A 19,256-nucleotide genomic window follows, 5' to 3' on the forward strand; every position below is an offset into this window, starting at 1 on the left:
AAACTTTCTGACTGAAAGCATTTTCAGAGCTGTCTTATCCATTCACTCTCATCTTGATTTAGTAAGGTTGAAATTTCATTCTGCACAGAGCCTGGGAGGAGAGACTCCAACTGGTACCTGGTTCACTTTTGGGGATGAAAATTCCTGTAACTGTTAAAATAGGCTTGTAATTAAAAAAGGGGGAAAGAGTCATAAAAAAGGAGCAATAAAAATTATGCTGGTGTTTTAGCTTTGTTTAATACAGCAGAAGAGCAGAATTAGGCCTATGAGGACACAGCAATGAATAAAGAATGATAAGCTGTAATATAATGAAAAGCAGAAACACCTACTTACCATACTCATGAGATCTACAGCAGGTTAAGTAATGCAATTAGTGAGAGGAATGCAGTAAATCAGATTAAGAAACTTGAAAAAGGTGAAATGAGAAATTACAGAGTGTACATGCAAACTTCAGCGTGTACTTATTAAGTAAGCAACCTGCTTAATAAACTGGGGGAAATGAGACCTAACAGTCCTGCATAACACACCCAGGCATTTTAGGAAACAAGAAGCACCTGGGTAAAACAATCATGACTAGAAAGCAAACTGTGTGTACAGCATTAAAGAAAGATAGTACTGGTGAGGGAACAGTGAGATGAGATAACTGGAAAGATTCAGCAACAGTATGGACAGAGCAAAGTGAATTTGGCCAAAGTGATTTGTGTTTGGAAGAACAAGAAGAGTCATATCCCTGGTTTACTAGAGGTCCCCATGGATAGATCTGGATATAAACAGAGATATCTTTAATTTGATGGACAGTACTACTGCAAATTTATCACTGGGGGATGGACAGAGTTAAATAAAAGGACCCTAATAATGACTTAACTTAGAGAATACTGGTGATGACAGCTGACACCAGCAGGCAGTGATCAAAAGAGGAAATGTTAATTCACACTTAGTTTTTGGTAAAGACTTCTGACCTTGCAGGGAAAAAAAAGATATAGGAAACAGGGAATTGCAAACTTCAAGATTTTTTTTTTATTTATGTTTAAACTAAATACTTTATATAAATTAATAAGATTAAATTACTGCACTTGTGCCCTTCTACACCACTGGCCCAGGTCAAGGCAGAAAATTCTGAACTGAGAAAGAGAATTTAAAGAATAATCAGATAGAGATTAGCTCCTAAAATACAAGTTCTATTGAATTGATTAGTAGCAATGGTGGAAGAAGGAATGAAATACAGAAGTAGTGAAACAGAATTTATTTAATTATTTTTCTGATCTGGAGGAGAATAATTCAGCATAGTGCCATATCACCCTGGTTTCTTCTAAGTTTCAGATCCACTTTACAGCTACTTCATTAAGTTGTCAAAGACCTTAAAACTTAGTTTTCAGTGGGAAAATCAGCATTTATGCAAAGAACACAAGTAAACAGAAAACTCTCAGGCTAATTTAGAGATTATAGAATAAAAAAAATTCTAATGCTTATGAAATAAAAACAGGACACACAGGACAGCAATTTTGGTAGTTGGAGTTCCCTGTAAGAGGAACCCAGGAAAAAAAAAAAAAGGGCATTCAGGCACAGTGGAAGTGAAAAGGGGAAAGTACTCTGTTCAATATATTACACACAGAACATATGACAAAAAAATATGCAACAGAAGAGAGAAAAGGTATTTTTATTTTACTCATAATGAAACCGCTTCCTAAGTTCCAGAGTACAGAAAAAATTCTTTTTATTACTTATTGTCTCTAAAAAAATTTGTGTAGCAATTCAGCTCTAAAATAGGTGTGAAAGTATGAATGTTTCACTTTTGCAGCAATGTCTTTAACCCTTTTGATTTCAAAACCCAAGTGTTACTGCAGTGCAAGCAGAGACAGAAAATAAAGTCCCTCTACTGCTAACAGATCTTTGACAAACTACTTGCTGCTAGAACTCATTTCATAAATTTGGCTGAGAGAATGTAGAGAAGAAATGTAGCTAAGATTATAAACAGCCCATTAGTATGCAATGCAGTATATCTTCATGAATAGGGCAATAAAATTTCATTTGCATTAACTGATGACTGACTATGGGCATATATGGCCCCAGTGGTGATTTGGATGAAGATTTTTCACAACACATGAAGTTTGTCCTGATCTGAATTTGGAGTTTTTTATTAATATTTTTTAGAACAAAACTCCGTATGTTAAATATGATGTGAAATTTTCACCTTTCCCAGAAAATTAAAGCACATTTCATTTAGTCACGCAGTGACTTCTCCTTGGGTAACTCCTACAAGATGCAACACCTGGATCAAATCCTCCTGTGTCATCTCTTAGGCAAAAACCAGATTCTACCAAGAAGTAAATCAAGTTGTTTGAGATCATTACAACAAACAGTACTTACTGTTTCATTGTGAACTTTTCCAAGTAGGACATTTGCATCCACCAGGCTTTGGCTCAGATTAGCACTCTCAGCATCCTTCATAAACTCTCCCAAGTACTTCAGAGCCTCATTTGATTTTCCCTGACTGAAGCAAAGGACAGCGACAAAATGAAATATTTACTCTCCAAATGCTGAAGATCTGCCCCTTGTTCTGAAGCAACTTTACTTTGTGATGACTCATCCATGACTGGATTTTATTTCCAAATGGCCTCCAGCACTACCTGTGTGGAGCCCAATGAGACTACTCCACATGGAATGTCTGAGGGCAAAACTGAATCCTTTCAGCAAAATAGAACAAAACTTTCTTTAAGAATATTGTGCCATATTTTAAGGCCAAGAATGAAAAAAACAGGTGGATGGTTTTACAGGGTTTTTGGACCTTCCATTATTTAATTTTTTTTTCCTACTTAGCTGCTGATAATATTTTCAATTCAGCTGGACTTCGCATCCTGACAAAACAGTGGAATGAAGGTGGTTATTTCAGCAAGGCTTTCTCTCATCCAGAGCTGCTCTAGAACCTGGTGGTACAGCAGCTCCATACAAATGCTATATCTCAGTTATGAGGCGACAGCCTTTCCCTGGAACACAACACTGCCCTTTGGCTAGGTGGATCAAAGGTGGCCAGGGTCACACAGGCAAACCTATAAACTGTGGATTGCAGGTGCCAAATCCCCCAAATCTCAGTGAGCTCAGAGCCACCTGAGGTCACAGCTGCATCTAACTTGAAAATTGGCTAATGTACTTTTGCAGATTTCCTTTTTTTTTTTTTTTAATAAAGCCAGTCATATTAACAATATAAGACCTCAGCAGAGTGATAGCAAGATATAAGACAGACATCTGAGCTTGTGAATAAGGCACCATGCCCTTTTTCCCTTTAAGGCCAGAGTGTTACTTCAGCTGACCTCAATATTAGCCATGAACTTGAGCTACTAACATAGGAACATAACATGCTAAATGTCAAGGCACCAAGCAAGACAGAAAATCCAGTCTTAATTAAGAAATTCACAAAAATAGTAGTTTCTGTAAGTGATAAAAGAATTGCGATTTATTTTCTTATCATCTTAAACCACCTTCAAATTATATTCCTGCAGCAAATGATGGCCTGGCATTTATTTACAGTATAGCTTTTATTATACACTATATTGGGGATATGTGCATTCAAATTTCCCTCTTTTATACTATTGCAGTAATTATGACAGCCTGCCATGAAACAGGAAACACAGCAAAGCTTAGCTGCAAATTTAAAATATTGCAGTGATTATCTGCATGTGACTGAGAGGGCAAGATTACTACAAAAATCTCTGCAAACATTCTTGAAATGCTCAAGTATATGCTACTGTAATGTTTAGTGGTCAACTAGCAGACTGTGATTCACTAAACTTTCTTAATTTAAGTATTTTATTACCATGAGAATATGAAACAGGCCAGACTGTAAACATTTACCAAATGTCAAAAGGCTTCTAAATTTTAGATTTAGAACCACATATTTTTTTAACCTGTTTTTTTTTTTTCCCAAAGAAAAGAAAATCAAATGTTTCCTTACAGATATACAGCATATGTTTTATATAAGTTAAAGGACAAGGTTAAAGTGTTAGACAAATATTAATTTCAGTTTTTCTAGTTTTCTATATGCAGTGCACAGGTGCAACTTGAAGAGCATATTATATGGTATAATCATTAAATCCATTCAACCAGACCTTTGAGAGTTAAAAACATATATTCTGAGGAAAAGGACTCCTTGGTCCAAGGAATGAGAATGAAACAGTGCAGAATATTTGTGTATCAAGGTGATTCCAGTTTCCAATTGGGAAAACAGGACTGTTAACACCCACATCCCCTGACAACTGTCCAATTATGTATATCACACTTGGCCTACTGTTTGCAGTAGAAGTAATCAATAAAGGATGTGGTTGAGTGAACATAGATTTTGGTTGAACCAATGCATGAAAACTTAATCATTTACTCAGAGTGGAGAAATCAAATAGAGCAGAGATGAAACAGCCACTAAGGGGTTTGTTGATTGTGCCACCAAGTTTGTGGGCTAGAGGCTGAAAGTAATAAAGCAAATGGAATCAGTGACAGGAGAAAATGTAAAAAGGTTTTCTTAATTTCATGAATTAATAGAAATGTTTTGATGTATTTTTGGCCATTTTTTATTCTTCACATCAAAACTTCTGCTCCACAAATAGAAAATATGAAAATTGCTAGGGCATATAACCTCTTTGAGGAAAACGGGAATCAATTTGATACATATCAGAAAGGTATTTCTCACTGTAAGAACTTCACTTATGCCAGCTAGCAATCAGTTGGTACAGTTTAACAATTTTTCAAAGGAAATACTTTTAAAAGCACTACAGCTTGAGATATTTAAAGTATACTAGAAGGATTACTGAAACACTTTATCCTGCACAAGACCTGGTAACATGATGAACAGGTCTTTCCTACTCAAAGGGCTAATATTATATAGTTCCTTCAAAAATCTACATGTTATTTTATACAGCCATATACTTTCTATCTCCTTAAACATCACATTCCTAAATGCATAAAATGCAATTTCCTAAAGATATAGTCATTCATGATCCCACAGAACAGTTATGATGACTTCAGCAGAAGAGATTACACATCTACAGCAACTCATTTTCCAGTTTCATGCTAAAATGCCCTATGAGATTTTTACCCCTATTAGAGTTTTATGAAAATATGCACCTTTTATAGGATTGCTCATGTGATAGAATTGAATGTATAAATCATGTGTCCACAAGAAGTCATTACCATGGTGGACACTGGCAGAATAAGTCAAGAACATGATGCTATTATGTCAGATTCTTTTCCCTGGAAAATGAATTACTAAATGCACATGATAAAGATTTTCAGTTTCCCATGGTCTCTGGAAACATCTGCAGCAAAGATTTCACAAAATATTCCAAAGCCATAAACAGGTCCTGAGCCATTCAGGAGGGCTCAGGCACTTTCTCCAATCTGTCATGAGGAAATAAAAGGCAAATTCTCACAGACATGGTTGTAATGCATTATTTTTGGGAAACAGTCATCTTCTTGTGAAGATGTTATCCATCAAATTTAAAATTATTTACACAAATCTTGAACAAGCTGAATATGGGGATTCTGTCACTAGAAGTAATTATTGGTGCATTTATCCAAAGTATTCTGTGCCCAGCTCTGGCATCCTCAGCACAGGATGGATATGAACCTCTTGGAGTGGGTGCAGAGGAGGCCATCAAGATGCTCAGAGGGCTGCAGCACCTCTCCTATGAAGACAGGCTGAGAGAGCTGGGGTTGTTCAGCCTAGAGAAGTCACCAAGGGAGACCTTAGAGTATCTAAAGTGAGCTTATAATAAAGATGGGGACAAATCATTGAGCAAATGTTGGGCCTGCTGCAACAGGACAAGGGGCAAGGGCTCTATACTGAAGGATGGTCGCTTTAGGTTAGATGTATGGAAGAAATATTTTACAGTGAGAGTAAAACTCTGGAACAGGTTGCCCAGAGAGGTGGTTGTTGCCTTATCCCTGGAAATATTCAAGGTCAGCCAGGATGGAGGTTTGAGCAACTTGATCTGGTTGAAGATGTCCCTGCTTACTGCAGGGGGGTGGACTAGCTGATCTGTAAAGATCCCTTCCAACCCAAACTATTTTATGATTCTATCATTCTATGATTCATAGGTGCCCAGACTTTTCCACATCTAAGTTTCTCAAACAACTGAAAGTTGCTGAGAACCATCATGTTATTTTAAGTTAATGCCTATCACATCCCCAAAGCTCTTCAAAGCAGGTACTTATGTAAGGTGTTTAATTTGGTAAATGCTCTCATGGCGTAACTACTAGATAGGTTTTATAAAAAGTACAACAGCCATTTTCCAGAGAAAGGGTTGATGGTTGGGTCTTTACCAAGAAGACCCAATCTGTTTCTGATCTATGCTTCAATAGATTAAATCCCTGATCCTATATATGAGATTGAACTCCTCCTTCACCTGAATTAATCAGATTATTCTTCTTCTAGGAGAATGCCTTAAATGCTAATCTGAGGAATCTTAGTGATCTTAGTATCTGCTCTCACTGGTCCTCATCTCATCTACTTTTTTCTTTTTTTTTTTTTTTTTTGGCAAATTGCAACAACTGGAAAGCAGTGGGACTGTCCATTCCTGAATAGCTAAAGAATGCTCCCAGAAGGTGTGGAACACGATTTGATGCAGAAGAACATCACCAGCCACTCTATCTTTAGGTCTTCTTTTAAGAAAAGCATTGCATTGGCATGGTCTTTCAGGTGAAGGGTTTAGCAAACTGACTTCAGAAAGTTTCAAAATCTGCAACTTCTGCATAAATAAATGCATGCACCTTCATTCCAGAATGCCTAAGTCACAGAAAAGAAATTAATATACATGGTTTACCAGGGATGTTCTCTTGACTATCTCAACCCAGGCTCTACCAAGACTGCTGCTTTTTGAGAATACAAGGAGCTCATGAATGCCACTGAGAGCTCAGAAAACTTTGTATTCATTGCAAAGCCACTTGTAACAGCTGGTGTTTCAGCTACTAAATCTTTCTTGGTTAGGCTTTAAGAGAGTTTTAAAACTGGGACCCAATATTCTTAGTCTGTTCTGTGTATTTCTGAATATTTTTTTCCCATGTTATTATTTAGTATGCTCAGAATACATGTAGACATGAATTATGCATGAGACAGCTGAAGTGGACTGTGGTTGTGGCTGACCCCTATGTGCTTGGATAAGGCCAAGAGACAATGGATTTGACTCAAAGAGAAGAACTTGTTCTGCACACTGATATAAGCCTGGTGACAAGTCCCTCTCCATAAACAATTGCCAAGCTCTATCATGCATCATATACACTGAGGTCTTCAAACACAGGATAAATCAAGAATAAGCTGCAGCCTTCACTTCAATCTCTTTTTGCCCTATCTCATCATTTCATTAGACTACTTTACATCAAGAATATTTGTGCCTGAACTAATTCACTTGGAGGAAGATTTTAATGCCAGATGCTGAAACAAAAGTATTCAATACAAGCATCGTATTTACAACAATTTTGTACCTAGTTACACATGCACAAACCAGAAATGCCTCCACAGAAGAAGGGAGTCTAAAAAATGGAAACTTACAGTTCAGAAAATATTACACTGAGACACCTGCTGAAGCTTGCTACATTCTTCCAGGTTTTCCCTCTTTCTTAACCTGGAAAATACATCTGCATTTCTGTTTTCCCGTACAGTAAGGTCGGTTCCACCCCCTCAAAAAAAAAAAAAAACACCCAAAAAACCCCAACACTTAAACAGCCCTTAAAATGTAGAAGAGAAAGGACATGTTATAGTTTACAGGCAAAGAAAAACTAGAACCATACACTTTAAAAAATGTGTAACAGTTTAAAATAACTTTTGATGAAAGGGTCACTTACTGCAAGAAGGGCACTGCTTAAAATTTAAGCAGTCAGTAATGGGAAGCGACAGACCTCTAACAATTGAAGTCTTTCACAGCTGAGTGAATCTGCACTGACAGTCAGACAAGGATGTGCTAACCTACCTTGCCAGGATCTTGGCTACAGCTGCATATGCTCTGCCCAGGCCAGCAGAATCACAAAGGGCTGAAAAGATTTCTACAGAGGTGTTCAAGACCTGTGAAAGAGGAGGATTAAAACAGTAAATACCCCAATAGGAATTTCCACTTCTTCTTCCCCTCCCAATCTTTCTGTCCACATAGAACACAAAATTAAGGTTTTCCCACTTCTACAACTGTTGTCTAATTAGCCGTAATGGGACTAAGGGTTTGATCCTTATTAGTGGTTGCCGGAAACTACTCAATAATTACAAATCAAAAGAATGTAACTTGCAATTATATCTCTGTATTTTGGCAATTTGCAAAAAACCAAAGATTTGCAGTATAAATTTCCTTATCCATAGTTTAAAAGATTTTAAGAGCCTGTGCTTTTATGAGTTTCTGATAATTAATAACTTAAGATGGTGTCCTTTGCATTCATACTGTTTCAGAATGATATGCTGAAATACAACTCAGTATTATTTTTCTTCCTTTAATCTGTCACAATTTATCTTAGTACAATTCAGATGCCCCAAAACTGAATAAATTACAGATTATACATTTAATCTATGTTGACTTAAAGTACTGTAGATAATGCTGCTATTTCTCGGATTAATTATTCACACACAAGAAGTTTGTTAACATTACCTTGGAATCTACTCTACTATTATGAACCCCTTCATAACTGAAGACTTATAGCCGCTGCATAAAAACATGCAATCTTAATTTAATTTACCACTGACATCACCTGTATTGCAGAATTTCTCTTTTCATCCCCCCTTTTTTTTTCAACAGCGATGACAGGAGAGTGCATATAAAATTAAATCTTATTCTTTCATCCCTCTTCTTTGTTGCTTGACCCAATCTATTACACACATGAGAAAACAGGAAATCTCCAAAGACTCTCTATGGAAATCCTTTTTGCACATTTCCAAGAAAGCAGTAGTGAATGTCATTTACCAGCTCTGAAGGGGGATGGGAGATGCCCAGGGACATATGACAGCATCCTGCATGCCCCAAGATTCCTATTTATACTGAGGTAAAAGATTGGGCATTTTCTACTAAGAGTGAATACCCTGTCACTGGCAAAGTGCATGGTTCAGGAGAAGACAACCTGCATGTGCTAATGCTGTGGGTATCACCATTTTCATTGCTGTTTCCACCACTCAGATTTCCTAGTTCTTGAAAGAGTTTTACAACATGCAGAAGCATGCCTAGACATAGCTCTTATTCTTTAGCTACACAAGCTCTGTGTGCACCAAAAGTAGCATTTATTAATGGGCACTGCCCTATTTATCATCCCTCAAGTACTTTCATAGCAGTAGTGTTCTAATGTTGCATCCTATCCTTGACGATCACTGCCAATTGAGTTATCAATGCATTAGGTGTGACAGAAAGAGTAAAAAGGCACCTCAGTTAGGAAGTTGTCACATCAGTTCAGAACTCTCCCTAAACTGAATACATACATGATATTGTCAGTGCCTGCAGTACATCCTTCTAACAATCCAGGATGGTAGCAGAAACACACAGGTGTCCGAGAAATAATTCTTGGTATTGCATTCAACTCAGGGGACCCACAGCATTTGTTGCAATAATTATGCCTATATTAGAAAACCATATTAGGATGTCAGGAGGTATCACAAATGTTATGTGCTGTGCTGAAATCGTTCCTACTTTAAACTGGCTTCTACAATATTAAACTTGGACACAGGGCCTGCGATCATTACAATCTGGTACAGAAAGTTACTTAGGAACCTAAGGCTTTGGCTACTGTACTTTTTTTTTCTATTAAAGGTATCAAAAAGCCTGGAAAGTACAGATAAACCCAAGGAAAAATCATACACAGGATAGCTGAAGTAAAAGTTGGTTTGTTGCATTTCTGTGACAGCTGCGAGAAAGAAGGAAGTAAATAAATAAAGCCACTCATTCATATTGATGAAAAGTGTTCATTTTGTCCCAGGTTACTATCTACACAATTGTCATTCTAAATAATGAGAAAATAACATTAATTAAATCATCTTCGTGAAAGGGAGGGAATTGTGATAAATCACCATAGAAAATGTACTCTTTATGTCTGTGTTTCAAATTACTCCTCCAGCCTCAGGTAACACATAGGGACACAGAAAGGGACACAGGGGCTTGATGGAAAGGAGCTGTGTGGTGCCCCTGGATGCCACAACTGCCCAGTATCCATTTATGTGAAAGAAGTGGAGAGGGTTCTCTTCTCCTGTGATATATGCCATTTCAGGATAGAAAAAAGAGGAACAGATAGAATAGGTTAAAATTGTAGTTAAACACATAAGCATTATAGGTAGGATTTCACCCAGAGTCTCTTGAAATTGCAGAACATTTAAATTTTTCATTTAAAACAAAAAATTATGAACTTTACATGCTGGAAAATCAAGTGGAATCAACACAGTGATGCCTGACACAATCTGTAAAAAGCCTAAAATCAAAAAATGGGCATGAAAAATTTCCTGATTATTTTTAAGGGACAGGAACAACCAATCAATCTAACTGGCTTCCTGTGGATACCACATAGGAAAAGACATGCATGTGGCAGAGAGTACTGAGTGGGCAGGGCTCTGCCAGTCATCTATCAGATCTCTGGGAAGTGGGTAAATATTGGGAACATGTACCATTTGGATCTAATGGAATTTATAGGTTCCCAATGAAAGTTTGCCTTTAGACAGAAACATAGCCAGAAAATGTTTATATATATATATATACATACATACATATATATTTACATACATATATATATATATAACACACATACACATAGACATATATATAGGCCATTTAGTGCAGGGGAAAATTACATCCAAGGAAGAGGTGGAATAACTAATAATTAATGCTGAAAACTCCTACAAAAATGTGCAGTTTTACTGGATGGGAAAAATTCAGACAACGAAAGAAAAAACATCTTATTAAGGTAAGATGCTCCTGCTGAAGTATTCTATAGCAAATATTGTGTTTGAAAATGTAATCTTGGTAATTTTCTTTGCAATTATGCATTAATTTGTTTATTCACTAACAAAACCATATAATTATGCATAAATAGATATTGAATGGGACTATGTAAGAATCTATATTGGTAATGTACATTAAACCCAGGTTGGGTATTACACACATTGAGCTAAATTTGATTCTCAAAAGTTAGACAAAGTTTCCAGAGATTTAGAGTTACTGAAGGAGTAAAATGTCTAATTTTTCCCTTTATATTTTGTTTTGCTTGTTTGTTTGTTTAGAATTAGCCATGTACAAAGAGTTCTGAGGAAGGAAACAGTTACAATAGATTTATCTTCATCATGCTAGGCTCCATTATAAAATGATAAAATTTCCATATTGTTTCAAAGACAATTTGATATTCCTAGCAACTAGTGGGAAAATATTGCCACATATGAGGTTGAACAGATTAGAATAATCTACAGTTCTTTCTACCTGTATATAAAAAAACTGTAACCTAAGTTTAACAGCATAGCAATTATGAAAATCACACTGATTCTGGTCACAGATTAGTTTTTGGATCAATGTGACCAAGCACACTGACTATCTCAAAATATTTACTTCTGTGGGTATGTGGAAACACTAGCTTAAAAAAAGCCAAAATAACATGAAAGTCAAAGTCTAATACTGAAATGAACAGTGGGTCTCAATCACTTTTCCTCCTTTGTGCAGGATGTGGGAAGCTAGAAGTTGAAGGTGGACTTCAACTTTGTCTTCCACATAACAGACCACAGGATAGCTCCTGTGGGAGTATCCATTCACAAAATCAACTCTCCTTCCGTGTCTTTGTAAGTCTGTTGTGTCTACAATTACAGTGTAAAAATAAAGCATTAAGCTCTGCCTAAATCCATGAACTAGAGCCTGTTTGTGGTATGGCTCTCTCACTATTTCTCAGCTAGCGGTGAACTGCATATTCATCTCCTTTTCCAAGAAAAATACTAGTGAGCTCTCAGGCCCAGATTTGCTTCTCAGTTATCTCAGCATTATGCCACGCTGACCCTCCAGGGCTTATCCATTAATATAAAACAGATACAGGAGCTCCTCACTCAAGAACTCCCTCCATCCAAAATCCCACCCTTTCTTTTTTATTGTTTCCACACCTGTAATTCTTCTATATGTACACAAAAATATGCACGCACACCCCATTAGCATATGCAGGAGTTAGACAAAAGCACAAAGGCTCTGCTGAACACTGATACATCTGGGGATAATGGACAAAAGAGCAAATATTGAAAGTATGAATTTATGTTGAATAAAGAACATCTATCCAACTCAACACAATATTAATGTTACTCCCAGCATTTCACAGTTTTGGTAAAATACATTTCTCTGACAAGCACATGATGGGATAATGTTGATTTATAATACTGTAACTTTAAAAAACACAAAAACATTGTTTTGCTCTTAGCTTTAGATTTGATATTGTTGCCAAACTTTATTGGAAATACGTTTATTTTGATTTCTGCAAATCTAGCTGTGTTTAGCCATTTCACAGCTGGTGAGCAGGAAAGATGCTTCTGCCTCATTTACAGATCTTGAACATGAATCAGACAATCAAGTGGACCATTAGTCAAAGAGATCAGTAGCTAATGATTCCTGACAGGCACTGCAGTGGCAGATGAAGGCCCAGCCTGGCTAGCAGCATCTGACAGTATTTTTCTGAAGCCAACAATAGGTGTTGGTAGACAGACAATGCAGTCGAGTGAGACTACAGGTCTCATACCACTTCATACCTCTTAAATACTTCCAGAAAAAAACACATAGTTCTGACGGTTGCTAAATAATCACTTTGATATAGTCCAGGGAAAACAAGAGACAATAGAATTGAACGCACTGGCACTTTGCAGTTCAATGAACTCTGACCAGTAGCTGCCACAGAAATGCATATTTAAAATTTTCAAAAAAGTGGTCTTTATTACCATAATTTGAGTGGTTACACACCTGTGGCCATGCCGAGTAAGATCAAAGAATAGTTTCACAATACAAACCCAGATGAATTCTTATTTTTGTCAAAACAGCATGGGAGAGGTTGGACAGCAGAAGAAAATTGTATTGTTCACGAAATGCACTGATCACACTGAGCAGAGCTCATTGATCTCAGGAATATTACACACCAGTATCAACTGAATGGCAGGCCACACCTTGTTCAATGCTAAACATGCTCAGGCACAGTGAGCATCTAGGGTGGAAGCTGCACATATTCCACCTGCCTGCTCACAGTTCAGGGATACAGACGCTGGGTACCACACCCAGGAAAGAGGCAGCACTCCCTGATTTGACGGAACTGTTACTTCTCTGCTTTTACTCACAACTAAAATTCATCAACTCAGTTCTCTGAATGTTAACTCCTTGCCCTTAGCCACATTCACTTACACCGGCTATAGTGTTGGTTAAACTACCAGAAATCCACAAATGTTGTCAATCTCCTTACACAGACAGAAAGAATTCAGCTGGAATTGGCCAAACTAGGCTGTTCCAGAACCCCTATTCCTGGGACTTTATTTGGATAATACATAGTGTAAGCACACATCTTGGAGCAAGAGAAACAGGGATAGGGGAGGGAAGTAGAAGAATACACCCAGAAGTCTGTCCAAGTCAAATGTCACAGGGGAACACCCTTTTTGAAGACCTTCCAGGGCTAGGACATGGCTATCACTGAGGTGCTGCTTGGCTCCACTCTCCCTGTGGGTAACTAATCCAGTCCACACTCTTCCTCCCCGATCTACTGGGCTATCAAGAGCAGTATTTATCCTCATGCTCTACAAACACTCAGCAATACATGCTTCAGGTTACTTGTGTGTGCATCTGCTTGAAGGATTAAGGGAGGCAAGACAAACATTTCACTCATTCCTTATCAGTCTATCAAGATCAGACCTAAGGCTCTTTGCCTGTATCAAGTCTTGTCTGCTTCATATAATACTCTGGGCATGTATATTTGGCTTTGATTCTGAATGGATGATATGTAAATACAAGTAACTAATTGAAAAGTTCCTTTCCCTAGAGTAATTTCAAAGTTCTATTGGCTTCCACAAGGTCAGGAGTTCACCCTGTATGCTTCATTCTGCTGCACAGAAAGCTTAAAGAGATGAAATGTACAGATGACTGAATAAATTTTTGTTTCTGCCTTACTGTCCTTAATTCCTTGGCCTTCTGTGCCACCAATAATTATATTAATTCTGATTCTTTACACAACAACTTTGCAGGAATGAAGTAATAATTTTCTTATTTCCTATACCTCATAAAGGGTTTTATTCATTCATATTTGAAAATTTTTTTAAAAAGTCATCCAGATCCTTCAGAGCAAAAAACTATGCAAACATCAAATCCAAATATTTTCATTTACTATTATTGTACAATTTGAAATTTCTACTGCAAAAGACATTGCAATCTATATTTAGGACAGGAATGTAATGTTTTGAAGCCAGCCACTGTTGACATATTTCTTCAAAATAAAGCATGGCTTAACAGTCTGGAGTGAAGAAGCTTCATCTGTTACCCTTTAACAGCAATAAAAGAGGAAAAAACAGTTTATGTATCCTTTCCATCCTGACAGATGTGACAATAGCTGGAAACACTGTGCCTGCCAAGAGCTTTTATCAAGTATGTTATAACAACTAGTAATAAGTGTAAATAATAAATGGCTACGATCTTATGGGAAACAGTGGCAATACTAAACAATTTTTGGTGCTTGCTGATGGGAGCCTGCTAGTCCTGGAATTCCCTGGCTTCCCAGTAGAGTTTTGGCCTGACAATAAACAACAGTTTAATACTTTATCTAATCCCAGCCAGGAGGTAAGTTCAACAGCAAGCTTTTGCAGATGTTCGCATCCAATAATCTATTCATAATTGATGAAACAGGGAGGTCAGATGTAATGGTTGCTACTATTCCAGCAACAAATAAATGGTTATTGACAAAACAAGGCAGTGTGGCGCTGAGTGCTGAGCAGTGACAAGCATGAAACAGTGCTGAGACAGAAGTAGTGATGTGAATACAGCCCTTCATCTTGAGAATTCCTCTATGTGATGTGTGGCACCAGGGCCACTCTGACACATAAGCAGATGGAGGTGACTTGTAAAGGAAAAGTGAGATTCTGAAAGCACATAAAAGACAAAGGCAGAGCCGGGGGAAGAAAAAGGACAAAAGGGTGGACAGGACTGGAAATTTGGGTAAGTGCAATAATGTGAATTGTTAAGAAATGTTTTTGTATAGCAGCACTGTGATCCAGATGTCTGGATGGCTTTTATCAGATTGTTGTGTCTACATGAATGTACCTGGCTGTCAGATCACCGTAGCATGCTAAGACAATAGTATCATAATATATATATATCTCTGCATGCTTAAATGCCCATTACTTCTTAGATAAAGCACCTATAAATATTCTGCTTCATGCTTACTAATATCTCGAACTGATATTTTTAACTACACGAAGTTTTCCTAGCTAAAAGCAAGCAAGCAGACAGTTAAAATTTGCATAACAATGTAAAAACTGCAGAGATTAACTAGGAAAGTATAAAACCAATTTAAACTAGATAATGTAGTAGATATGCTTTTGCAAACCAATATAGAAGTTAAGGAAGGGATCTCATTCAGCTGAAAACCTTATATTCTTCAAGTTTTAACCCATGTAATGCAGTAAAAGGGTAACAGACTGCTCTTATTGACTGGATAAAACTTGAGTCATTTAGATGCAAATAGACACTTGAGATCTTTTGCATCCATTTCAGTGCTAAAATATAGTATTTCTACAATGTTTATTGTGTAATATACTAGTATGAAAACCAGCTGAATGAAATGGGGACCTTTACTGGTCCCCATTTACGGGTATATGCAGTCATAAAAAGATTTCAGACAGAAATATTTTAAATATTAATATTACTAAAATCATTTAAAGCACCGAGGAATGTGAAATCGATTTCTTCAGAAGTACAATTTATTTCACACTTTGGTACCAGTTCTTTTGATCAGCTCTGAAATTATACATAAGCTGAAAGCAAAACAGCAAAACAAATTGATTCTAGCAAGGAGGCATCAAGCTCTCAGCTTTACACAGACATGCCTCAGTGTTTTAACTTCTCCGGTTATTTATCTATCAAAGGATAAATTCCTCAAGATATGATGTCTGTATCAAGACCTATTCTCCAATTTAGCCATCAATGGTTCTGACCGAGCAAAGTTGTTAAGCATTTGCTAATACCTGAATATATGACTTCCCCCACCAAAGACATTGAGAACAACTGAATTGAAATTTAAACACATATTTAATAAGTGTATTGCTACAGCTTGAACTCCACCAATTTGAGAAATCAATCTAATTTTAAAAGCCTTACTTTACAGAATTTTTAAAAATACTCTGTTCATTAGAATTAACTGTACAATGGAAAACAAAACCTCCTGGATTATGAATACATTTGCATTTAAGTACTGAAATTCCTGAATTTGTACAGTGTGGGTACAAATGTTTCCTTTCTCACAACGTGAGTCTGACTTCTCTAAGTAGATTATCTAACAGAATAAGAAATTTTCTATTGCAGTTCCTCAGCCGTTTGCTACAGCCCTGGGTATAGAATGTGCAGTTTCATTACTGGGCTGGCAGTTCCTAAGATCTTGTATGTTGTTATTATTATCAGATAACATAAACTATGGACTTGCACATGCTGTAGCTATCCCTTTCCCTCAATTATGCTGAGGGAAAGCAAAGCACTTAGGTTCTGAGGTATAGCACACCTGAGCTAGAAAACCAATGTGGGAATGAAATGAGGGGAAACTTTACACTAGCAAGTGTTTAAAAAATTTAAAAATAAAGAAAAAAGAGGGAAAAATTTAAAAAAGAGCATATTTTATTATCTGCTCTAAAAAGAGTTTCAAAAGAGTCCAAAGAAAATGCCTGAATCACATCCTGTAACTGACAGAAGACAGTCATTGGAGTTTCAGACATCTCAGTCAGGACAAGCTAACTGTAACCATCTTCCCCAGAAGCAGACCCTGTCTAGCTGTGTCCCCACTCTGCTGCCAACCTGCCTGGGAAAGCACAAGGAAGAACCTCCTGCACTGGCCACACCAGCAGAGAGCATGTAGAGGCTGCTCCATCCCAGTAGCAACACCAAAAAGTGAGACCTGAGCTGAGGCTCCATGACTGATAAGCTCTCTTCCTGCCATGCCTTGTGAAAATCAGATGTAAAGTTACTTTTATTCCCCAGCAGAGCAGTTTAAGCAATTTTTATGACTTTGTCCTCATTTTTTTTCAAGATACTAGAGCTGAGGAAACCCCCAGCAAGGGCAGTATGGCTCTTTTCAATTCAAACAGTTAGGAAGAATTTCTCAGAAATAATTCAGAGTTATACAAAGAGTTCTCTTGATCTTAGAATATGTATTATGATGTAAATATACTTTTACTAGTGCTGCACTGCACTCTCCAGTTCTTTTTCATACTCATATAGGAAGTCTGTCTGTGTATCTAAGTGCCTGCATGTGTGTGTAAGGCAATAATAAAATAATAAACAAATATTTAGAAAATATTACAATTTATTACTTTTAAGTAGAGTCAAAATATTACCAAAAATAGATTTTGAAGTTTGGGAAACCACATTTGATATGTTAAACAGCAGAACTTCTTAATGCAGGATGTTTAGTATATATATTTTAAGTAAGGCAACATAATCTTGTAAGTATATATAAACAAAGAAACTTTCATACTATTTCAGAAGTAGAAATAAACAAAACAATGTCCTCCAGGCATAGCCCTCAAAATTGAGGTTTTAAACGTTTTGTCACCAACTTGCATTAGATTCTTGAGAACACCAGTGGTCAGATAATTCTAACCTTCTGAAAAGGTGCTATAGATTTATGTAATGGATTATGCACTCAAACTTTCAACTCACTGTAGTCCTACTCTTTTGGGGTATGTGAATAAGCAAATTGAAAAGTGTAATGGATGACATGGAAATCCAGCCATTTATGGTGTTTTGGTAGCCATTCTTATGGGACATAAGACTCTTGAAGAGTAAGGCCAATATCAACAAGTTGCTAGAACATTTATTTTCATTGTTCCTGTGGGAAAACATGGAATTGTGATTTTTCTTATCATCGGGTAATAGATTTTTTTATGTACTTAATATTTTTGTTTCTCATGCTCTGTAATTTTTGTATAACTAGACCTCTGTAATTCTGTAGCAGGACTCCATTTAAGAGAGTTTTCTTACAGAGGATGTTCTTGTGGCACATTTATCTTGACAAAAATCCACATTACTCAAGGGAGTTTTTGTGCTGCCATTAACCAAGCAAAATGCAATCTGAACCACAGACTGAAAAAGAAAATGACACCATGTTTTCAAGGCAAGTGTAGTGGACACCATAACTTCAAAACTGTGCAAAACTGTGTGGTGTATGGAAAAATACTGAAGGAAATAGCATTGCTGCATCTTTGACATAATCAGAACCCTCTTCCCTCAGGTTTTCAAGAAACTGGTTAAGATAGGAAAAATCTTATTTTCCTTAAACCAGCAGAAGAAATCCTTCCTTCACTAAGAGACTGTTAACTTTCATGACCAAATAAAAAGTTAGAACCATCCTTCACTTAAAGAAATAAGTGCTAAAATAACAACAAAAATTAGTTGAATGATCAGGCATTTATCTCTTTCCTGAAGTTCTAGGTCTTCTTTAGTATTGTCATGACAAGTAATTTTTAATTTCTTAATTCCCTCATCATTTGAGTCAGTGTATTTTGTCAGGACAAAGTTCATCCCAATATTAATTCTCTCACATAACCTTGTTTGCATTATCTTCACTAGTGTCTAGCAGTAGTGGGACCCTGCAGGAACATGAAATTTAATCAGTTTCAAAATTGGGCCACTCCTTTCTCTTGACATTCTCTCTTGTCAGTGCCAAGATCAATCAGAAGTGCTTATCTTCTAAGAAGGCTCAAAGTTTTGGGGTTTTAATCCACAGATGTGAAACCCACTAAATTCCTATATGAATAGTTTTTAAAAAAGTTTAAAAATCACTTTAATGAAAGTGGAGGCTCTAGGAATGATGAGACTTCTTTTTAAATTGATATGCTAAGGTGTTTTTCCATGCATGTGATGCCATTTGCTAAGCTGAACATGTTACACTTCATTACTAATGGCTAAATATCACTTAGAGATGAATAAAGGACAATATGACTGATTTAAAAGAAGGAAGTTTGAAATAATTTCCATTGAAGAGTATCCTTGGATGTGTATTGTGAGTCCCTGTTTGAGAGGGTTTTTTTTGTGGTAACAATAATGAAAACAAACTCAAATTCA

General features: G+C 36.7%; 1 protein-coding gene across 1 annotated transcript in view; it reads right to left on the reverse strand.

Annotated features, from left to right (window-relative positions):
* TTC29 (tetratricopeptide repeat domain 29) overlaps nucleotides 1–19,256 on the reverse strand; it is a 121,828-nt gene that overhangs the window by 51,917 nt on the left and 50,655 nt on the right. Inside the window, exons 8-9 of the mRNA XM_062493663.1 lie at nucleotides 7,953–8,044; nucleotides 2,368–2,491 (exon numbers count right to left, since the gene is read on the reverse strand). Coding sequence (XP_062349647.1) covers nucleotides 2,368–2,491; nucleotides 7,953–8,044 — 216 coding nt within the window. The remainder of the gene's footprint in view (nucleotides 1–2,367; nucleotides 2,492–7,952; nucleotides 8,045–19,256) is intronic.

This window comes from Cinclus cinclus, chromosome 5 (genome assembly GCF_963662255.1).
Source record: "Cinclus cinclus chromosome 5, bCinCin1.1, whole genome shotgun sequence".
Taxonomy (NCBI): Eukaryota; Metazoa; Chordata; class Aves; order Passeriformes; family Cinclidae; genus Cinclus; species Cinclus cinclus.